The sequence below is a fragment of the Penicillium hordei genome (assembly GCF_028827395.1).
Source record: "Penicillium hordei strain IBT 12815 chromosome Unknown utg000002l_segment0_segment0, whole genome shotgun sequence".
Lineage (NCBI taxonomy): Eukaryota > Fungi > Ascomycota > Eurotiomycetes > Eurotiales > Aspergillaceae > Penicillium > Penicillium hordei.
This window is the reverse complement of record NW_026623143.1, coordinates 4,430,038-4,452,367: the sequence shown is the minus strand read 5'-3', so window position 1 is coordinate 4,452,367 and position 22,330 is coordinate 4,430,038. Positions and strand designations below refer to the sequence as shown.

Genomic DNA, 22,330 nt, shown 5'->3' with positions numbered 1-22,330 from the left:
GGTGGTATCGCGTAGGTACAAAGAACAGTTCTTCCCTCTTGACTGCTGGGATAAATAATGCCTATACATTAAACAAAGTAATATGTAACATTCACGCCTTTAATTCCCCTTGCGGGACTTCCGCTTCATGCGCTTCTGTCCGATAATGCGGTTGCGCTTAGCTGCCTTGTCCTCGTCTTCATTCACCTTCGCATCTTTGGGGCTCTTTCCATTTCCAGTCTTGCCACGCTTCGCGTCCCGGCCATCCCGACTATCTCGTCCATCCTTTCCTTTACCACCACGAGTATCAGAGCGCTTCCTCTTTTGACCCCTCTCTCCGTCACCCTCAGCATCATCTGAGCGCTTGGGCCTGGGCTCGCGGGATTTAGCCTGCAGCTCATTACGGCGCTTAACGACCTGGGCGTTCTCAATGGCAAACTCAACAACGAGGCTCTTCTTCTTGTCCCGGTCATCGGGATCTTGAGCAGAAGGAGGGACTGCCATGGAGTGGCAGTTCAGCCAGCGCAAACTCATCAGCGCGTGACGGTGAGTGAAGAACTCGATGAATCCGTATCCACGACTGCGACCACCTCCAGTCTTCTCGGAAACCTTGGTACCCTCGCGAGTCTCGAAGACGACCTTGGCCTGGCGCACAATACCCATCTTCTTCTGCTTGCGCAGCTGCTCTAGCTCCTTCATAGTATCGCGGGATCGCTGCTGCTCCTCTTTTGAGAGCGGGTGGCGTGCGCCCGCCTTGACATCCTTGGCGAAGTTGACCACAGACTCTCGAGCAAGCTGCTTCAAGTCCTTGGAGTTGATGTGGCGGGGGAGGTTACGAATGGCGAGACGGGTGAGACTGAGGTGGAGAGCTGGGTTCTTCTTGATGAAGGTCTCACGCTGCTTGTAGCTTTCCTCGCGCATCTTGACTTCGGAGGGAGAGAGCTTCTTGTAAAGTGGGGAGTTGGAGGGGATCGTACCCTCGTTGAGGAGGTATAGGCGGCGCTTGTCTGTGTCGCGGACCATACGGCGTGATACTCCCTCCTCTTCCAGCTTGGCGGCTTGGCCCTTGCTCACGGCCCGTGCGACTTGTAGGACGCGGCCTTCCAGGGTGTAGCGGCCGCTGGGGTCGGAGTTTTCATCCTGAAGGACGGAGTGCTTCATAGCAGTGTTTGACTTAGGCTTGTCCTTGTTAGGGGCCATGGCTTCCGCACCTCGGGGGGCTTCGCGAATGCATGTGTTGGCGTCTTCGGGCTTCCAGAAGCAGGCGAATCCAGTGCCTCGAGGGCGCTCGGTCTCGTAGTCAAGGACCACACGTGCGTACCGTAGCGGTCCAAAGTGAGTTTTGAAGTGGTCGTAGAGGGCCTGGTCTGTGGCGGTGAAAGGGAGGTTGCGAATGAAGATTGTGGTGGCATTTCGGTCATCCTCCTCCTCTGCCTCATCATCGTCCAAGTCGTCTAGTTCATCGAGATCGTCCTCCTCATCGTCGTCTTCGTCGGAAGAGGTTTCGTCATCTGAGGGCTCCTCCAGAGCACCCTCGGCATCTTCCATCTCAACATCATCAGACCCCTTCTCTTCTTTCTGCTCCTCCTCCTCCTCCTCCTCCTCGTCGACGTTTTCCTTCTTGGTAGTTTCCCAGACGTCCTTCTCAACAGCCCAATCGACAGCGAGTTGACGTCCATCGATCTCCTTTCCGTTGATCATCTGCATTGCCTTCTCGGCGTTCTTCCTGCCACGCATGGTAATGAAACCAAAACCAGAAAGCTTGCCATTCCTCTTGGGGAGGGTAACAAACTTGACCTTTCCAAAGCTGCGGAACAGAACATTCAGATCCTCGGGCTCCTTAATACTCCATGGCAGATTGCGAACAATCAGCTTAGGTGGTAGGCCCTGCCCTCTCTCCTCTTCCTTCTGCTTCTTGGACTCGCGGGACGCAGCAGTGGGGACACTGCGTCCAATCTTCTCATCGATCTCACGCTTACGAGACTCGGCATAGTCGACGCGAATGATTTTCCCGTCAAACTTGGACCCGTTGAATTCCTTCAGAGCGCTCTCTGCATCCTCGACATCGGCGAATGTAACAAAACCGAATCCTTTGGACACCTTTGTCTCTTTGTCGCTGACAACAACGGCGTGCTTGATAATGTAGGATTGCGAGAAATGTTCTGCTAGGCTCTCTGTCGTGGCTGAGGTAGGTAGTGAGCGGACGAAAAGAGTTCTCTTGTTCTGTGCGGTCGAGGCCTCGGCGGCGGGTGTAGTGGCCTCGGCTTTGATTTCTGTGCTCTCGGCGTCCGAGAGACGTCGTTTCTTGTGTAATTCATCCATGATGGCTTTGTTGCGACAGCGGTTTTTTTTTTCTGCGGTCGAGGAAGAACAAAAAAATTAGCGGCAGAAAATTGAGGCAGACCGACCCAGGCGGTGTGGGTCCCATCCAGATAAGCCATAGTTAGCTTTATCGACTTATCAACTCTCTCCATTGATCGCTCTGCTATTAACAACCTGGGAACAACACATTGGGGGATGAGATGGATTCCCCACGCCCTTCAGACTCCCCAGCTGCAGGTGCACCTTCAAGGCCGAAAGTCCAACAACCTAAACCCCAAGCCCTCGCCAACCGCCCTGGTCCTTCCGCGATTCTGGTGTCTACGCGACAAAAGGGCAACCCAATCCTGACCCACATAAAGCTCATACCCTGGGAGTATGCTGACATCCCCGCGGACTATGTGGTTGGCACCACAACGTGCGCAATGTTCCTCTCCTTGAAATACCATCGCCTACACCCCGAATACATCTACTCCCGAGTGAAACAACTAGCGGGCAAATACAACCTCCGCCTCGTACTAGTGATGGTTGATATACAGAACCACGAAGACAGTCTCAAAGAGCTGTCCAAAACATCAATCATTAACAATTTAACCTTGATATTATGTTGGTCTGCACCAGAGGCTGCGCATTATCTCGAGCTCTTTAAGTCCTCAGAGAACGCACAGCCCACTGCCATTCGAGCCCAACAGGCCCAATCCTATAAAGAGTCGCTGGTGGAGTTTGTCACGGTTCCCAGAAGTATCAACAAGTCTGACGCCGCAAGTTTAATCTCCACCTTCGGCAGCTTGCAAAATGCTATCAATGCACAGCCAGAACAGATCAGCGCCGTGCCGGGCTGGGGAGAGAAAAAGGTCCAGCAATGGTGTCATGCAGTCCGAGAAGATTTCAGAGTCGAGAGCACGAAGAGGGCTTCTGCTCCTGCCGCACAACGCCAGGCTCAACTGCCAACCGTGAATGTGCATGACAGATCTGATCAGAATATGAATGAAGAGGATGAAGAGGAGGCGATTCTCCGTGAAGTTCTAGCGGAAAGCAGGAAAACAGCAGTTGCGCAAACTGTACGGCCTACTGAGCCTCAGGCTGGAGGTCAACCAAGTGAAGAGATGAGTGAAGGTATCGCAGCGGCACTTGCCAGGCTCAGAGACAATGCTGGTTGAGAAACGACGTGACATCCAGTTTTGCCTTCCAAATTCTAGAGATGGGCCTCATTCTCACCTACATGACTGCTGACTACGGCACCTTTTGCAAATGACCATTATCCCAGGACCGGGAGGACGCAAGGACACAATGACATTCGTGCGCATAGCAGTCATAGCTTGAACGAGCTGGGCGATCTCGTGGTCGTGATAAGTTGCCTATGTGCGGGACCTAGATCTAGCCCACGCGAACTGCCCAATCCTACTCATATCCACAGCTAGGTGTATATATTACGTTTCCCGTAAGCTCCTGGGAGCCTGCATTTCTGGTGTGGCTGGGCATAATTCTCTTCAATTCCCAAGAGTTCACCATTGTTGCTCCGTCTGTGACATATAACATATAACTCCGGCATATCTGGGTTTCATGTACATCCTTTCTTTGGGGTTAGCCTAAGATATTTCTCGTCGGGTTCCTCATTGTTTGTGGCTGCCTTCGCTGGTGAGGACTGGTTACCTGTCTTAGACTAGGGTTTCTTTTCGTTCCATTGTGTTTTCCCTATATCCTTAGCCCAATTTGAATTCAAATTCATCTGTTGCTACGGCGGCATTCGAAACACCCTCATTCATACGCCATATTTCCCTCCGTTATAAACTTTCGCCCTGTCTTTTCTAAGGGTTTGGTTATGTTCATCTATGGTATTTTTCTTGACACTTTTCGCTTGTATGGCCACTCGAAGTCTAGGTGATATCTAAATAGCAAAAGAATTGGCTAGTTGGATCCTAGCCTACTGCTGGGCGCGCCCTCTAGGGCAAAACGAAAGCTGACTAACCAGATGCTTATTCATCAGACACGGCGGTCGACGAGGTCGGAGGAGTCCTGGGCTTCATCTCACCACTCGATGATTATGCGTTCACCCCGCTGAGGTGTCTGGGCGCAAGCCAAATCTACAATGCTATCAACATGGCTCGGTCGGACTATTCAAAAAGTCGCTCAAAGGTCATTCTAAGGTCAAAATTAGGATGCAGAACTTGCAAGTAGGTGCTAGCTTCCCTTTTCCATAGACACAGTTTGATATTGAACGTGTCATAGAATTCGACGAGTCAAGTGCGGAGAAGAAAAGCCTAGCTGTGTTCGATGTAGCAGTACAGGTCGCACATGTGACTATGCAGACACACAGTCCTCTTCCCTAATCTCGGTCATCACCAGTCCCTTATCATTATCACCAGACACCAACACGGTATGGCGAGAGCGTCGTGCATTTGCCTACTATTTCGAATGTGCTGCCTCCTCCATTGGTGGTGGATTGGATGTTGATTTCTGGCGCACTGTTGTCCCGCAGGTTTGCCGCTATGAACCTGCTGTATGGGATGCCATCATCACCATTAGTGCCCTATTTGAGCGTCCGCAACAATCTCTGAATCTCATGCTACAACGCCATGATAATCCAGCCTCTCTCACTAAAAACCAACAAGATGCCTTGGGCTGGTACTCGCGCTCGGTATCTGCTGTTCGCCAGCGCATCGAGCAGGGGAGCATAGACGTCTTTGTCGGACTGATTAGTTGTGTGCTTTTCATCTGCATTGAGGCCATCCAGGGAAATGCAGACGGGGCAATGCAGCTTTATCGTCAAGGTGTCCAGCTCATTAACGCTTTGCGTTCCCAAATAGCACCTGCGGCTACGAATAATAAAGCTTCATTACTGGAGGATACTATTATCCCGATCTTCATTCGTTTGGGAACATTCGCTCTTGCCTCCGGTGGGGTTCCCGTGACCGTTTTACTACAAGACACTGAATATGCTTCGGGGGAGCAGTTTGACTCACTCAAGTCTGCTCGAGAGGCGATCGTGCTCTTAGCAATAGATATCCCCTACTTTGAACGCACTTGCTACAAGCACCTACTCCAGGTGCATGTCTCGCATATGCCGGAGGAATTTAATACTAGACTATTCAGTCTAGCGGCCAAGCTGAGGAATTGGCGTACTGCCTTTGATAGGTTGATGACAGTTCTTCGCGCTAAAGACATTTTATCGCTGCAACAGATTGGTACCAGTGCCCTTCTGTTGAGTTATCATGAAATGTTGTATGTCATGCTCGAGACCTGCACATCACTGTCATTTATGCAATTCGACGCTTATCTACCAAACTTCCAAAACATAGTTGAACAATCTGCTATTGCACCTAAAGCCTCGGTGCGATCAGATGGCACTCAACCACCATTTACATTTGACCTTAATATTGGTCTTCCGCTTTGGTTCACCAGTCTTCGATGTCGCGAACCGCATACCCGACGTGCGGCCCTGGCTCTACTTCGTCAAGCGCCCTCGGTACAAGGGTTTTACCAGTGCTCAATATGGGCAGGCGTGGGCCAAATAATCATGGATCTAGAAGAATCACATGCAATGGCAATGAATGCGGCCCATCTTACAGCCAATTTCGATGCATTGGATTCGACAAACGGACCAATTTCCAGCTCCGAAATTGCCGCAAGTTCATGTTCTGCTCATGCGGACATGAGACCGAAAATACCAACAGCATTGCTTATCCCAGAGGAGGCGCGCATTGGACCCATTGCTGCTTTTCGGCCAATGGATGGTTTCCCCCATGGAACCACTGAGGCAGATATCGTGAAGTGGAACCGGGGCCCTGATCAAGTCTTTCTGAGGTTTTCCCGGAGCGAGCGCAGTCTAACTGGCGATCCTTGTCAGATGATGTTCCAATACATTCCTCTTGACTTTTGATCATAGTACCCATTCGTTCAGTGGGAACTGGGTGTGTTATTGATCGATTTGACCCAGAGAGCCCGCGCGTGCAGAGCAACTGGGCTTTAAGATTCTCCAATCTTTCGTACATAATATTATATCTGTTTGTTCCAACTAATTTTCCTAGAGAGGCGGTTGTAAAAAGTGGTACAATTGCCAATTTAAGTATTTTCCTGCAACCTATTTGACATCGGAACTTTCACTATGGTGGTTATAATAATCAAGACTTGACCTTGATAGTGGTTGTGTGTTATGTAGAGCCCAACGGATTCCTTGGAGGCGCGACCTTTATTGACATATGCACATAGCTTTGATCATCTGCATGTTGGCCTATTTTATCATGCCAGTTCCTAGAAAGTACATATACTAGGAACCCATCGTTCCTTCCTTTAGCCATCATATCAGAGTCACATTGTGCGGTAACCACTATCAACGTCACTTGCTTTTGCAAGCAAGCTACCCTACGGTGTACTGAAATAGCTCCAGTTGTTGATTTGTGAGAAGGTTCCAACCATATGGCAAGTCGGGCTAGCAGTCAAATGCTACGGCTCCCTAGTGTGCTGCAAACCTCCACCCTAGGAGAGAGAATTGAAGGGAATATAGGACACCCATCACATACATACGAACAGCTTGGGACTCCCACGTGAGCTTCCACCATATAACCGCATCACCATGTCATCTAGCACATGTGGTTTCTAACGCTATTCAGAACTAACGCTATGCAGATGTCTAGCACTTCGGAACAACATATTCTTACCTCACGTCCTTGTATCGGTGGAAATGTTTGAGTTTAGAACTCAAACTCGTATATGTAACCAATTTGGGATTAATGCGAGTGTATATCTGAGGATTATCAGAGGGAGGAATACGCAGAATCACTCGCACGCCACGCATCACTAACCTCTCACGAGGCTCAATCTTGAGCCTGTGTGGAGGTCTATAGCCCGCTATGAGGACGATATACTCGACATAAGCAGATACCGGTCCTCCAATACGAGCAAACAACACGGCAACAGTACTATCAGGACTACGAGGACGTATAACACAGTCAGTCTGATGGACTAATGCATTTCAACGAGATGGGGAGAGTCTTTCGACCTCCATTTTGCCTTTCCTTTCGATTATTCCCATTCTGCGTGTGCGCTGAAGGCTGGGTGGGCTTCATGGTTTTGGAGGGGTATTCGTTGGTTCATAGCCACTGCATGCTTGATCGGCAAGGATGAATTCGGTCATATGTAGCATACGCTGAAGCCTAATTCTTCGGGCTTTTAGAAAATATCAGATCCCTCGCCTTCAGGGGTGTTTGCTCCTATATTCTACTCTCCTTTTTCTCGACTGAGAGAAGGCCATAATTATTTACCTTTTTCCCTTGCCCTCATTTGTGTTAAAATGAACCGAGTCAACACTTTGTTAGAATTGTGCCTCTGGGAAAGGCTGACTCCACACTTGTTCAGGCGAGCGAACACCCACTCCCATGTCGATCCTTTGAGGAATCCGATGCGTCTGCCTCCAGGCACGACTATGAGCCGCTCTACAAGCCCACAAGATAGCCACACACGCTATAGGTGAAAATACTCCGGCCCGGGCGATACTCGCGGAAGAACATAATTTAGATGTGGATTTTTTGAACAAAGCAAAGCTGTCGGGGAAGAGCTGTAGGCTCGGGGACTCAGGTTGAGAGCTGAAAATCGTCACATATAGACCATGAAGGCGCATAAACAAGTCCAAAACTATATTGACTAGCTTGGGTGATGATCCTCATTCATCTTCGTGTTTGACCTATTGAAAATTGTACTTCGTGAACATCGACAACACGATCGATAGTCTGGCTGATGGGTTAGCTGAAACTCGCCGAAGAAATGACAAAAGGATCGGCTCGTAAGCGAGCAAAAAGAAAAAGAAATATGCCACCCCACCCTCAATTACACGCTATTCAGCAAATGCCTTCATATGCGGGTCTTATCTCACTTGATCTATGTACAACATACGCCTGGCCAACTTCGGGCAGGCGAAGCCAAGGTATCTCTTGCGGTTGTGGGTGAAACCCTAGCTTAAAACGTAAAATTTTCTCTAATTTGCTCCAATTTAGGTTGTCCGGCCTTTCCTATTTATCATGCAACTTTCTCTGATAGGATGGGAATGATTTACCAGTGGATTCTCTGTGGATAATGCGCAATTTCCGATCGACAAGGAAAAGTGGCGTGGGCCGGCCCACGAACGCACGAGCACATAGGATCTTATCTTTTTTTTTTTTTTCTTTCTGTTAACCGCCAGTAGAGAGGGCACTAGGAATCAAATCTCCACATGTCCAGGAACAGCCCGTGCAGTATGTGACCAGTTAGTTTCCAGTTAGTCACAAGGAAAATACGAAATCCGACTTCGGTGTTTGTTTACTATAAGGGTAATAATGCCCTGTGTGTCCACATGTGGTCTGACCTGATTTAGCCCGACCTCTGGACAAATTTTGACTTCTACAGTCAACCATCATGGGTGTTCGCCCTTTGATTCGAAGAGCGCGAATTGTGTTCCGCCGCATGTCGACTGAAGGCAATGACGATGACCCCCTCGCACAGAACACAGCCCATGATGCTGGAAAGGATGGCGCTCGGAGTCCTGCCAGCTCCGTGGCGCTTGAGGAGATACCTGATGGGAATGCCCAGCATGGTGTTCAAGATGTCGAGGCCGTGACGATGACGTGGACGAGGGGTGCGCTGATCGCATTCTTCATCAAGTATGTTCTCAATCACTGTATTTTGTGTCGCGCATTTAATACCGTTATCAATGTTCCGACAGACACTGATGTCACGACTCCAATAGCATTTGGTTCCTTTATTTTGCGAATGCGTTTCAATCTACGGTTATCGTTACCCTGAACCCCTATGTGACAAGTTCATTCAAAGCACACTCGCTGTCTGCGGTTCCCACAGCTCTGGGTGATGTCTTTGCAGCTGCCACCTATTTACCTGTCGCAAAAATGATGGATGTATGGGGTCGTGCAGAAGGGTTTCTCTTGATGGTCATATGTTTAACCATCGGCTTGGTTCTCATGGCGAGCTGTAATAGCTTTGAGATCTACTGTGCCGCCAACGTGAGTTCCAACAATGGCGTGCTGTTGAGTATACAATGCTAACTGGCATGCAAGGTCTTCTACTATACCGGTTTCTACGGTATGGAGTACGCAGTCGATGTGATGACAGCCGACGTTTCAACCCTGAGAAACCGTGCGTTCGCCTATGCCTTCACCTCCTCCCCATACATTATCACAGCATTTGCGGGACCAAAGGTTGCAAACGAATTCTACCACCATGTTTCCTGGAAATGGGGCCTTGGCTGCTGGGCAATCGTCGTTCCTATAGTGGCGGCCCCGCTATACATTATGCTGAAGTACAACCTGTATAAGGCGGAGAAAGAAGGCTACCGGATTAAGAGACCGAGTGGTCGCACGGCGGTCGAAAGCATCCGTCATTGGACTATTGAGTTTGATGGTAAGCACTCTGCTTTTTGATTCCTATCCCCAACGAAAGAAGGCGGGATCTAATTTAAAGTACCAGTCTTTGGTGTCTTCCTGTTCACTGTTGGTCTTGTGTTGTTTGAGCTTCCTTTTGACCTCGCCCATTACGCGACCGATAATTGGGCTTCTGGCTATATTATTGCTATGCTTGTGGTCGGGTTTTGTATGCTTTTCTTGTTCGCGATTTGGGAAAGGTGGCTGGCTCCAGTACCTCTGTTCGAGTGGCGACTTCTTACGAACCGCACTATTGTTGGTGCAGTCCTCTTGGACGCAACCTACCAGCTCTCGAACTATTGCTGGAGTTACTACTTCACATCTTGGCTGCAGGTTAACAACGACCTATCCATTACCACTTCCAACTATATCGTCAATATCTTCGATATGGTCTCTGGTGTGCTATTACTAGCCACGGGTTGGCTAATTCGGAGAGTTGGTCGTTACAAGTGGACTCTATATATTGCCATCCCGCTCTATATCCTCGCACAGGGCTTGATGATATACTTCCGCCAACCTAATATACATGTTGGCTACCAAGTTATGTGCCAAGTCTTCCTCGCTATCGGTGGCGCAACCTTCATTCTTGTGGAGCAGCTTGCTATCCTAGCGGCTGTCGACCACCAACACGTCGCTACAGCGCTGGCCGTGTTGAATGTGGTTGGCACTATTGGCGATAGTGCGGGTCTTACCATCAGTACCGTCATCTGGCAAAACACATACCTGAAAGCTCTTCTCCGATACCTTCCGGGCTCAGCCTTGCCGAATTTAAACAACATCTACGAGGATCTCGTCACGCAACTCAGTTATCCTATCGGAAGCCCCACCAGGCTGGCTATCCAGAAGGCCTACGCCTACTCCGAACTTCGCCTACTTTCTGTCGGGTGTGGTATTATAGTTCTGGCGATTCCATGGACAATTTTGATGAAGGATATCAATTTGAAGAGGAAGTCGCAGGTGAGGGGTACAGTCTTTTAGGAAGACAACCAGTATAAAGATAATATAAAATTTTACGTCTCTGGGAATGAGATTCTTCAACCTCTGCTACAGTTACCTGTGACCATGAACAATTAAACCGCCTCAGCCTTGAGAGTTCTAAATGTGGGATAATGGATCTGACCGCGTGGCACAGACGAAAATAAATGATGCGGCGGGGCCCTCTTTCCGCCAATAAACTTATAGTTTCCCAAGGCTCCCACTAAGTTTCGGATCAGATAACTCAAACCTCTCCGATCCTGGCCAAAAGCGGTTAAAGGTGGGTCCGTGGCAGGAGCGGCTAAGCAAAATGCCGATGGTCGGTTAGGGAACTCAATCCGAGGTCGGACGATGGGTCGGGGTTGTTCTTAGGACCAGAAATCAACCTGGGCTACTAGTGGGGTGCCTCATTGGCACACTGGTCCTGCGGAAATACCCCACTACGCAAATGACATTATCAATCTCTCGGCCATTCCCTTGACCGCAGTTCAGACACAATGCCATGTGACCACAGCGATCCAAGCAGATGTGCGATTCGAATGACAACTGGTTTAAATCTTCCATGGCTTTCTCCTCGCGATGGACCAGGCAGATACAAAAGAGCGGAGGGACTCTGGATCCCACGACGTCACACTTCCGGAAAAACTCGTCTGTCAGTACGACGGAAGGGTGGAGGTTGTTAAGGCCGGAACTCTCCATGCGCTGGTGGAAAATTTGACGCGCCACGACAAGCTCGACGGCTCCTTCAACCGAATATTCCTCACCACTTATAGACATTTTACCTCTGGGGCAGAGCTCCTTGAGCTCCTCATCGATCGATTTGACTGCCCACCTCCCATATTAAATGCCACCCAGACTACAGAATGGTCGACCCAGATAAAGCCACTGATTCGATTACGCGTGATAAATATTCTGAAGCAATGGCTCGAACATTTCTGGTCTGAGCCAAAAGGCATTGATACAGATCGCAGTTTGCGAATACTACAGTCATTTGCAAAACGCGCCACGGATGCCACCGAGACAAGCGCGACACAACAACTGCTCACGATCATTCAGCGCCGACTTGCCGGGTTCGATTGCAATAGAAGATCACTATCGTCCATCTCAACCCAGCCAAAGCCAATTCTACCACGGAAATTAGACAAACTCCAGTTTCTCAAAATCGATGCCACGGAGATTGCCCGGCAACTGACTATCATGGAAGCACATATGTTTGGCAAGGTACAACGTGACGAATTGTTAAACAAAAACTGGCAAAAGAAAGAGGGCTCCAGTGCACCCGAGCTCGCTCCAAACATCAGGGCCTTGATTCGGTATTTCAATCAGCTCTCTAATTGGGTTGGCACCCTAATACTCGCAGAATCGGATTTGAAAAAGCGGACTCAGGTGGTAGGGCATTTAGTCAATGTGGCCAACGTACGTTGTAACCTCTATAGCTTCACCCTTGTAGGTCTTCCTGTATGCTAATTTTCAGCTATTACAGACATGTCATCAACTCCAAAATTACTCCGCGGTAGTCTCTATCCTGGCAGGCTTGGAAAGCGCACCCGTCTACCGGCTTGCTCGCACTTGGGCAATGGTTACCGAACGTAGTTGCAACACACTAAGGCCCTTACAAGCCATGACATCCAATGCACACAATTACCAGGCCTATCGGGACAAATTGCGGGTTGCAATGGCACCATGCGTTCCATTTCTTGGTCAGTTATATCGTTAACTATTGAAATTGCCGATGATTAACCATACAACAGGGTTGTTTTTGAAGGATTTGACCTTCATTGAAGATGGGAACCCAGATACGACACCAGAAGGGCTCATCAATTTCCACAAATATACTATGTTAGCATCAACCATCCATGAGATTCAGCGTTTAAAAGAAGCCCCTTATGCTTTACAACCAGTGCCCGAGTTGCAAGAATATCTTGCGACTCAGTTGCAATCGGCTGTTGATATACATGACATGTGGGATAGAAGTTGTGAGCTGGACCCTCGCGGCCGGGATCTTGGAAATAGACCCCGGGATTTATATACCCCCACAGGAGGCATGTTCGCGTCTATGGTAGTCGCCTGCATGGTCCTGGATGATTGATTGATTAATGATTTTCAAACTATAAAATTCTTTGTTTTACCATGTGGCATTGAATAAGCTGAAGCTAGTTTGTGCAGATCTTCAGTTTGAACATTTAGCGCTCAACGGAAGTACTGTAGACTGTAGGACCGTCTGTCTGTCAGACGAGCGTGCAGCGGGCGGGCTCCTGAACTGAACACTTGTAATCTAACATGGACATTTCGGGGTCTATGTTTCCTTAGAAGCGCGCGCGTGATTCCCGGGATTCTTTGGGCTTTAACCATGCTTCCCATTCGATATTCATGTATCTGTTTCACCAAAGAAATGTCCAAAAACCTCACTACGGTTGACCAAATGGCCCAGCTTCGAGCTGATGTATCAATACGGAACGAATAGACACCATACTTTCTGGATTGCAAGAGAGTCTAGATATATGTATAGCGGAATATGGTCCCCTCTTCATTACGCTACAGGGAAGGATTCATTGGATTTTGTCAAGCTATTAGTGCAACATGGCGCTTCGCCCTGGATTGGAGATCCTCTTGGCCAAACGGCTGCTAATTGGACCAGAAGACATTGGCACCTGGCTGTGTTTGCCTTCCTTCACCCCTTGTTCACTGATCTAGCGACAATCCCCACTTCACAGATGCACCTAGGCGCCATTTCAGAACCACTCCGCTGGAAGACGTCATTGTGAAAAGTGGTTTGAGACTTGTTTAATTATATTTAGATGACCCAATTGCGATTCATCACCACGTCTACAATGGGCTCAGAAAGGATGTTTACCCTCTCATGCTAATCGGCATTAATCCGAAGTACGACTAGAAGAAGACACGGTGTGGTCTTTAGATTCAGCGCGATGATACGGGGAAATCCAAAGCTGCGGCCAGACCATTCATCATAGAATCAATTCGATTGATCAGAAATGAGTCCTGCTGTAAGATGCACTTGCGGTGGATATGAGCTCCTTTGGCTGTAATTCCTTCCGTCTTAGGTTGTGGCTCGAGCAGTTGGTGTATGGAATGGTGTTAGCTGTCTATCCTATTCTCCAGAATTAGGTTGCAGCAGACCCTCACCGAGCTGATTTATATTCATTTCGGGATACACAAGCACAAAAGAAACTCCGGTGCTCGGACCTTATTAGGACGACGGAGCATGAGAAGCATGGGATGGCTCCGACATTTTAGAGGGATCCGTGCATTACCTATCAAGCATTCACACTATTATCGGCGCGTTTGCGTGTTCTCAAATACGAGGAGTGAGATACAATATGCATAGACACGTGTCTGGAGCTGAAATAAAAACTCATATCTAATAAGCCGTCGGATATGGTACAAAACGTATGTTGATTGAGCTCCGACGGGATATAATTTTGTCTATAAAACATCAGTCTTTATCATGTCAAACCCCATAGGTAGATAGCCAGCCCTAACCCAGGAGCCAAGCATCACAATGCGTTGCCACCAAGTGTTTCGGATTATCTTCTTTGCATCAGTATCACTTAGCAATCCAGTGCCTTTGTATACTTCGAAAGAAGCTCATAATGTCCCAGATATCTTCGACAAGTTATTCAACACATCCACAAGTTGCACTCCCTTCAGCGGGGGCATATACCAAGAGCTATATCAGCTCGAATCCAAGATATCAGACATGACAACAGGCAAGATCAAACCAGTCTCAACAATTGAAGAAGGCCTCTCAGTCCTTTCCTCAATTCCACATACCAATGACCGAACAAGCCTCCAAAATGCCATCGACATAGTATCCCTAGGCCTAGTCCCAACAAATATCATCGACATCCTCAACGGCATAACAAACTACAAAATAAACTCCATAGCCAACAACAACACAAAAGACCCAAGTCCACGAATCCATCCAACAAGGTCCTTCTCGGATGCACCCTACGACATCCCCGAAGAAACCCTCCGCAGCGCAATCCACATCCCCCCAATCTTCTCCTACGGCAAAAACAACAAAACCCCCGTCCTCCTAGTCCCAGGAACCGCCGACCCAGCCGGCAGCACCTACTACTTCAACTACGCGAAGCTCTTCACGGCAAACCCACACACAGACCCAGTATGGGTTAATATCCCGGGAAACTCACTAGGTGACATCCAAAGCAACGCAGAGCACGTCGCATACGCAATAAACTACATTTCTGGACTCTCGCAGCGTCCTATCGGAGTGCTAAGCTGGTCACAAGGTAGCTTAGATGTACGATGGGCGCTGAAATACTGGCCGTCGACACGAGCCGCGGTAAGCGATTTCATGGCTGTGAGTGGTGATTTCCACGGGACGCTTGTTGCCACGCTCTGCGCGCTTGCCAAACCGTTTTGTTCGCCGGCTGTGCAGCAGCAGGGGTATGACACCGGGTTTATTCGGGCTCTGCGTGGTGAGGGCGGGGATTCAGCGTTCGTGCCGACGACGAGCGTGTACTCTGGGAATGATATTATTGTCCAGCCTCAGGGTGGAGGATGGGCTTCTGCGGCGCTGGAGGATGTGCGTGGGGTTGGGGTGTCGAATGTGCAGGTGCAGATTGCTTGTGCGGGGCGTGCTGCTGGGGGGGATTATTCGCATTCGGCTATGTTGGTTCATCCGTTGGCGTATGCTTTGTTTGTTGATGCTTTGGTTCATGATGGGCCTGGGCGATTGGAGAGGATTGATCTTGGTGCTGTTTGTGGGGAGTCGATTGCGCCTGGTTTAGACGTGAATGATTTTTTAGGGATGGAGGCTGTGTCGAATGTGGTTGGGGTGCTTGATGTCTTGTTGTATGGATATAATAATGGGAGTGAGGAGCCGCCACTTCGGGGCTATGTTCATCACTAGGAGAGGTTGGGCTGTAATGGGTTTCGGGTTATGAAGGTCGGGGACTACGGAGTTGAGGTTAAAGGCAACGCTATATTCCGTATTCAACCCAAAGGAAATCTATAAGTTCATACCGGACAAGCCTCTATGGTACATGTACAAGGCCAAATGCTTCCATTCGGTATTATTGGGTTGATCTCTAGAACAAAACTGCAAGTCCGTAGAGATCATCACGGCAACAAAAAAGCATATCAGGAAACCACCCCGACGCCAGCCGGCAAGTGGCGACATAACAATGAGTATGAATATGAAGAAAACAAAAATAAAATGGATATAAGACCCGGCAAGCAGACTGAAAAACGATGTGCCGCAAACGACATTGGAAATAGCAGTTCATCGTAATTCGGGCACTCCATTGTATGGCCAGTGGCTATTCGACAATCTCACCCGGAAAATGAGTTTCACGGCACAGTATGTGGACAGAGGCATGGCATGCAAGGGAGCAACTCGAAATGGGAGTCATCAAATTTTGTCAAAAGAAAATGTTAAATGGAAAGCGGGAATCTACGTAGGCTTTTCGCATCCAATGCGGCCCAAGAGAGCTTTTCGATCACTCGGATCGAAAGGAACACGGCCACGTCCCCGCGCGCGCACCGATGCAGTGCCGTTGGACCGCCGACGATCCAAGCCCGGGGCGTTTGCGGTTTCGAGTGCGTCGATAGGGGTACCTTCCTTAGCAGCCAGATGTGCTGGTACGTGGGATGGGGTCTGGTTTTCCACTTCCGCCTCGTCTTCATCTTCCTCATCACTGCGGGTGTCTTCGGCGTTACGGCCACAAACCACACCGTAGGCAACACGGACAATCATGCTGAACCACACAATGGACAGTCCCTCGAGGATCAACAGGAAGGATAAGAAGATCCATTTCAGAGTGGGGTTGAAACAAATGGGGTTGTCCAAACTGAAGTATGGTCCAAGCATGTATGCGAAGGCATTCGGGGCCTCCGCTGAGATGAACTCGCCTGTGGAACCGGCGTAGCAGCCATAGGTGAGTTCGTGGGGGAGATCATAATAAACGGACCAGCACACCATGGGGTAGATGATGTGTCGGGTAATGAACCATATACCCACGAAGAGGCCAAAGCCAACATTGCAGGCTGTTTCGAACTTGGAGTACTTGAGAATCTTCGCAGTCTGTGGAGATGTTAGTAGCTGTTTAGGAGCACTTGGAAGAATAGTAGTTGACGAACCGGTAACACGAAGTCCACAATGTCCATGAGACATAGCGCTACATTGGACACATTGTACATGGCGTAGATGTAGGCAGAGCCCAGGAGAACACTGGTAATAATGTGGTGGGAAAGCATCTGGAAATAATCCTTCCGTCTCTCTTCCACGTTGACCACGAAGATCTGCTGCACGAGGAATGCCAGCTCAACGAGAAGATACCACTTCATCAAACCGGACAGAGGACGGGCGGGCCACTGCGACCACATAGCGGCGAAATCGCCCCAATAGTATGACGTCTTCCACAGGTACTGTAGCGTAGAATCAACAGTTAGTTATATAGTCCCAGGTAAATATCTGTGGGCCAAACACACCAATCCGATTCCCCAGATGAACGAATAGTACGTAGCTTGCCAACCCTGCTCAGCGATGCGAATTGACTCCTTGCGCTTTAAACCGCAAGCGCGCGCCAGTGGTTGCAGGACCCATTCAATGACGATAGCGCGGATACCGGTGAGTGCGATGGCAGTACTGATGACGAAGTAGACATCGTCCCAGCCCTGCACGTATGAGTTCGAGGATTCGTTATAATAGGACAATTGGAAGAATGGCTGCGTATATGGGCGGAGGGAGGGGTAGAGGTTATGAAGAGCCAGTAACATAGCCAGGATGGTCATGGAGATTCCTAGAGAAGCAGATTGGTGTTAGCTTTACTGGTATTATCAGGATGTGGGGGATTTCGCATATCCCGAGGATTGAATGAGGAGCGCAGCGACTCTGTCAGGTACCGGCCGTGTCTTTATCTCCATATTAATCTAAGGATTGAGGTGTTTCTTCATACCGATCTGGTTGGCAACCACCCATTCACGGAACGTGGTCTCCTTGGCTGGGCGCAATCCACTCGGTGAAACGTAGGCATTGCGCGCCTTCAGCCCTGGTAAAGGTTGCGATGGCACAACTGTGTCTGCCATGGTGGAGAGAGCACCAATATTGTGGAAGGGATTTGAAATTCCACGGAGGGCCGTGGGAGAGGATCGAGGGCCGGGAGGGTCGAGAACCGGGAAACGAGCCAAAGTGATCAATGCCGAGATGGATGTGGGACCTGCCTCATCTGAGCCTTATTTACTTTCTAAACTTGACTCGTTCAACCAGGAACGTGAAAAGCAACAGTGTCAAAGTGCAAGAGAATAATTTGAAAGAAAAAAAGGAGGGAATAGAGGGGGAACGTGGTTCAACCTTCGTTTCATCTCTTCACGACGATCATCGCTCCACTCACCGCCTCGTTAAATGTTGAATCTCGAGATTGATGATTGGATGTATGAGGTGCATGCACTCAATCAAGATCTATATTGACTTGATGGATATATAAGATTTTCTGGGTTGAATTCTGTATTGGGGTAGATGTCAACAGTCTACCATTTCCGGTCTATTTACACTTCTTTTGACCAGTCAATGGTCTTGGCACGTTGAAGAAAAAATGGGATAATAATAGATCCATATACGTATGTACGATGTATATTAAAATGATACATGTCACTCTAAACCCTCCGTAACATTCCGCACAAAATCATTAGCATTAACCCCCAATTGAGCCAAATCAATTCCACCTTGCCCAGCCATTACCCGTGACATAGCTCTAGCAACTTCTTCCTCCTCCCAAATATTGTTGAGGATCTGCTCCCCACCTTCTCCAGGCCCCTGGGTGGGGTTCTCGGCACTCACCATAGTTCGCCAGTACAAATCATCTCGATGCTTCAGAGTCGAATCTCGAACCACCGCATTGCGAGTAACGCTCGCAGCATGGAGTTTCGTATTTGCGCCCACAAGCGTCTGCACGGCCATCGATACCGCCTCATCAACCTGCTGGACTGTGGAGGGCGGTTTGAAAAAGAACCGGTTAGTCGCGGAGAGCCAGAGTACAACTGAGCAGATCACATCGCAGATCACGAATGCCAGCGGTCGCAGGAGCGTGATGTGGTGGTAGATGCCGGAGGGCGGTGTCTGGCCCGCGCGCACAGAACGTGGCGCACCCTGGATCGCGTCGTAGGTAGCCATGATGTAGATGTCGATTGCTGCGAGGACAAGCCCGGCTAGGGTGAATTTTATGCGCCAGCGAGAGGCCTCGCGCCCTGCGATGGGCGCGGATGTGGCCACGCCGAGGAGCAGCAGGTGCCCGAGGTGCGGTAGCAACACATGAAATGGGAGGTAGTACATGAGGTATGTGTAGAGGTCGTCAAAAGAGCAGTATTGGCATGATACTAGGGCATCGGGACCATAGGTCAGGTACACCTTTCGGGCACCGAGAGAGGTGAACTTGGACTGAAGGAGGTTGTCGGCTTCGGTGAGGAAGTTATCTGGCCGAAGCCGGGCGAGACGGTTGAAGATGACATCGGTAGGGGTATTTAGACGAGAGCGAGTCTGGGAGAAGATGTTGGGTTCGGGTGCGTGAGGGTTGAAAGGTAGGCTTAGGAGTAGAAAGAAGACGATGCCACCGAATAAGATGTTCAGCGCGCGACCGGGCGCGGCAGGGAGAGGACGCGGCGGTGGCCGACTCGCGATGGATACACGAAGACTCCGATAGGCAGTAATTAGGCGTGGGAGTATGACTGGGCCGAAAAATATGAGGAGTGATTTGACGCTATTCATGGTCAGGATAGATTGCGGATGTAGAGAGAGCTTCAAGACTTACGTTCCCCAGGAGATTGCGAGTGTAGCCATATTTGCCAGAATATGGGCCTTACTTCATCGGAATCACGAATAGGTTGAATCGAGTTTCGACGAAAGAAAGGTGTAAGAGTGTTCGAATGTCATATGTCGTTTCATTGAAGTCGGGGCCAAACGTGGGTCCGTCCTTTTTGGAAACTGCCCTTCAACCACTTACTATTCTAATGTACTGTAACTACTTCCCCTTCTATTATTAATAACACACACTACAAATGGTCATATGAAGACGATGTCTCAATTATATTCGTTAAACACTAAAAATCAAAAAGCAAAAGAGGGGAATAAAACAGCGCCGAGTGCGCCCATCGCAATAACGCAAGATTTCTGATTCAACCAACGCAAGTCTTTCTTTCCTTCATAATAACACCATTTTTGACCCAGTTGACCAGTCAACCAGCTCAAACCATGTGGCCCGAGTACATAGCGGGGTGGTGTGCGAGGTCGGGAGGACGAATCTCCGCAGAGTCACGAGAATACTTGGAGGAAGCGGCGTCATTCTCCTGAACGAGGGTCGGGTTCATGGGCTTGGAGATCTTGAGCGGGAACCGGCCGGTGAGACGCTTGGTGGCACGCTTGACAGGGTTCTGACGAGTGTAGGTGGGCAGAGTTTCCTCACGCTTCACGCTCAAATGGAGGGTGCGGTGACTGCTGGTCCGGCTCATTGCCTTTTGTGGTGCGACAGCGCCATCTACCCGCACCTGGCGGGCACTGACGCCAGTCTCGGGGTCGCTGAAGATGTAACTCTGTCGGGAGAAATGGTTTAGCATTAGGCTAAGAAAATACATACATTGGACGAATTGGGGGGATTTGATATCGGTACTTACTGCCAAAACGTTCACCACACTAACTATCATTGCTAGGATGCCGGCGGAGACGATGATTTGCCAGAAATTCATTCCAATAGCTTCCTGGGTCATGGCCTTGGTGTTCAGGTTGCCCAGTGTTGCTACACCTAGGATCATCATGATCCCACCGAGAGAGTAGAAGCTAGATTCTTGCCCGAACATCGGCCAGTGATCATCGAAATAACATTGCAGAATGGGGAGCTCCGAGATGATCATGAAGACTGCCAACGTTAGCAATTATATCACAAACATGGAAGGAAAGCCTATACTTACGGCTAACCAGAGCCACCACGGCATGGGTCACCGCCTCGAAGAAAAAGAAGCTGTTGAGCATATCGATTTTGGCCAGCAAAACTGCACAAGCAGCTATAAGGTCCATAAAAGTGATAATGTTGAGAACGCGAATAACGTTCAAGATCACGTACCCTGGACCGGCCAGGGATTCACGCAAGCGAGTCATCATGATTGAGGCACAGGCCTGTTTTTGCACTTGTCAAGAATGGTAGATACTCGTTGTCGAGGATGTATAGAAGATTGTCTGTTAGTAGATTTGGGGGAGGGTTGAGATTAAAAGAGGGAAGAAAGCGACTGTCCAGCAGAAAGCTTGATATTCCAATGAAAGAATGGAACAATGCGATAGAATGAGATCAACTCGAGGGCAAGAAAAGAATAAAGAAAGACAAAGTCAAAAGAAAAGGATAAATGGTAGCGACAATGAAGAAAGGCATCTATGGAAGAATGGCTATTGAGGTGCCGCAGCCTAGATGTATGCTCCCAACAAAGGCGATAGTACTTTTTTCTATGAATAGACTTGAAACGTATGGAAGAACCACACAAATGGTATGTATCTAATTTGAGTCCTAGATAAAAACATCGGCAGGGTTCTTCACCCCATCTCTGCAGTGGCAGAGATATCCTGCAATACTGCGGGTGGTGTTTCATTGTTGCAATCTAGGCAATAAATAGGGACCTTTAAGCGCAGAGATCGGGGTTGTAACCGGAACAAGCCTAATTACCTACATTCTGGCATTGAGATCTCAACTAGGACCCGATGTAATCAAATGACTGGTCATTAGTGGAGGATACTCGACCATGCTGAAACTAGTGAGCGGCTACAAGTCGCCCTTCTTTCCCCTGTGTGCCCCGTGTTTCATTTCTGCTTACCTCAAACTTGCCTTATTGCCTGATGAATATAGTTCAAAGGATTCTAGATAATACGTGTATCAAGGTGAATCTGGCAAGATATATGAAGGGCAAAATTATTTTAGGGCAAAATATATTGTAGGTAGGGCTTGGAGCGAAGCGCCAGGGTGAAGTAGAAAGCCAAAGTTGAAACAAGGTAAGAATATAGCCCAATCACAGCCAGCACATAGTTGCCGATCAAATGAGTCAGGATAAAATAACAAAATTAATACTCCAATAATTCAATCAAAGAATCAAGAATATCGACAAGTGTATAGTGAAGTACTTCGTAGATGAGTGGAACCCCTGTGATTCGCCGGAATGCGGCCGACCCCTCCAAACTTTTTCTCTCACTCTCTAAATATTTCGCGCCCCCAACTACATTTGATACTCTTGCGATAATACCATAAAAAAAACATGACACGGGGTAATCAACGTGATAACGATCGGGCCAAGGCCCTGAAGAAGGCGGGCAACGCGGTTCGTCTTATCCCTCCCCCTTCTCCTCTTTATTCATACTGACCGTTTCTACAGAAGAACAAGAACACCCAGACCGGTAGCGAATTCGCCAAGAGCAAGGATGATGCTGCTGCCATCATGCGCGAGAAGCAGAGGAAGGGTGTGTATCCTCAATGCGCTAGATGTCTAACCCACGTTATGAGACTGGCTTACTGATCGTTTCTCCTCTACAGCGGACGAAAAGAAAGCCGCCGAGGCAGCAGCAGGAGGAGGCAAAAAAAAATAATACGCCTCAATCCTTCGACCCAACCCGTCAGTCAGTCTCATCTCCCTACACCTTT

The 22,330-nt window shown here is 48.9% G+C and overlaps 10 protein-coding genes across 10 annotated transcripts; 6 read left to right on the top strand and 4 right to left on the bottom strand.

Annotated features, from left to right (window-relative positions):
- Window positions 1–99: 99 nt before the first annotated feature.
- On the bottom strand, window positions 100–2,301 carry N7537_005003 (mRNA-binding ribosome biosynthesis protein NOP4; the record flags this gene model as incomplete). Its single annotated transcript, XM_056896060.1, has 1 exon — window positions 100–2,301. The coding sequence occupies one exon, from the start codon at window positions 2,299–2,301 to the stop codon at window positions 100–102; it is 2,202 nt and encodes a 733-aa protein (XP_056755808.1).
- A 200-nt stretch (window positions 2,302–2,501) lies between these two features.
- N7537_005002 (DNA repair protein RAD10) lies at window positions 2,502–3,458 on the top strand (the record flags this gene model as incomplete). Its single annotated transcript, XM_056896059.1, has 1 exon — window positions 2,502–3,458. One exon carries the CDS (start codon window positions 2,502–2,504, stop codon window positions 3,456–3,458), a length of 957 nt encoding a protein of 318 aa, XP_056755807.1.
- Window positions 3,459–4,120: 662 nt separating this feature from the next.
- Window positions 4,121–6,178, top strand: N7537_005001 (uncharacterized protein; the record flags this gene model as incomplete). The annotated part of the gene is made up of 3 exons (XM_056896058.1): window positions 4,121–4,133; window positions 4,286–4,445; window positions 4,528–6,178. 3 exons carry the CDS (start codon window positions 4,121–4,123, stop codon window positions 6,176–6,178), a joined length of 1,824 nt encoding a protein of 607 aa, XP_056755806.1.
- A 2,507-nt stretch (window positions 6,179–8,685) lies between these two features.
- On the top strand, window positions 8,686–10,682 carry N7537_005000 (uncharacterized protein; the record flags this gene model as incomplete). Its single annotated transcript, XM_056896057.1, has 4 exons — window positions 8,686–8,930; window positions 9,017–9,287; window positions 9,342–9,684; window positions 9,751–10,682. The coding sequence occupies 4 exons, from the start codon at window positions 8,686–8,688 to the stop codon at window positions 10,680–10,682; spliced, it is 1,791 nt and encodes a 596-aa protein (XP_056755805.1).
- Window positions 10,683–11,258: 576 nt separating this feature from the next.
- On the top strand, window positions 11,259–12,768 carry N7537_004999 (Ras-GEF domain-containing protein; the record flags this gene model as incomplete). The annotated part of the gene is made up of 3 exons (XM_056896056.1): window positions 11,259–12,095; window positions 12,163–12,379; window positions 12,431–12,768. The coding sequence occupies 3 exons, from the start codon at window positions 11,259–11,261 to the stop codon at window positions 12,766–12,768; spliced, it is 1,392 nt and encodes a 463-aa protein (XP_056755804.1).
- Window positions 12,769–14,199: 1,431 nt separating this feature from the next.
- N7537_004998 (putative lipase) lies at window positions 14,200–15,573 on the top strand (the record flags this gene model as incomplete). Its single annotated transcript, XM_056896055.1, has 1 exon — window positions 14,200–15,573. One exon carries the CDS (start codon window positions 14,200–14,202, stop codon window positions 15,571–15,573), a length of 1,374 nt encoding a protein of 457 aa, XP_056755803.1.
- A 543-nt stretch (window positions 15,574–16,116) lies between these two features.
- On the bottom strand, window positions 16,117–17,750 carry N7537_004997 (uncharacterized protein; the record flags this gene model as incomplete). Its single annotated transcript, XM_056896054.1, has 4 exons — window positions 16,117–16,746; window positions 16,803–17,090; window positions 17,154–17,464; window positions 17,621–17,750. 4 exons carry the CDS (start codon window positions 17,748–17,750, stop codon window positions 16,117–16,119), a joined length of 1,359 nt encoding a protein of 452 aa, XP_056755802.1.
- Window positions 17,751–18,312: 562 nt separating this feature from the next.
- N7537_004996 (uncharacterized protein) lies at window positions 18,313–19,497 on the bottom strand (the record flags this gene model as incomplete). Its single annotated transcript, XM_056896053.1, has 2 exons — window positions 18,313–19,417; window positions 19,469–19,497. 2 exons carry the CDS (start codon window positions 19,495–19,497, stop codon window positions 18,313–18,315), a joined length of 1,134 nt encoding a protein of 377 aa, XP_056755801.1.
- Window positions 19,498–19,901: 404 nt separating this feature from the next.
- Window positions 19,902–20,811, bottom strand: N7537_004995 (uncharacterized protein; the record flags this gene model as incomplete). Its single annotated transcript, XM_056896052.1, has 3 exons — window positions 19,902–20,246; window positions 20,328–20,569; window positions 20,622–20,811. The coding sequence occupies 3 exons, from the start codon at window positions 20,809–20,811 to the stop codon at window positions 19,902–19,904; spliced, it is 777 nt and encodes a 258-aa protein (XP_056755800.1).
- A 1,136-nt stretch (window positions 20,812–21,947) lies between these two features.
- Window positions 21,948–22,275, top strand: N7537_004994 (4F5 domain protein; the record flags this gene model as incomplete). The annotated part of the gene is made up of 3 exons (XM_056896051.1): window positions 21,948–22,010; window positions 22,065–22,149; window positions 22,223–22,275. 3 exons carry the CDS (start codon window positions 21,948–21,950, stop codon window positions 22,273–22,275), a joined length of 201 nt encoding a protein of 66 aa, XP_056755799.1.
- Window positions 22,276–22,330: the final 55 nt, after the last annotated feature.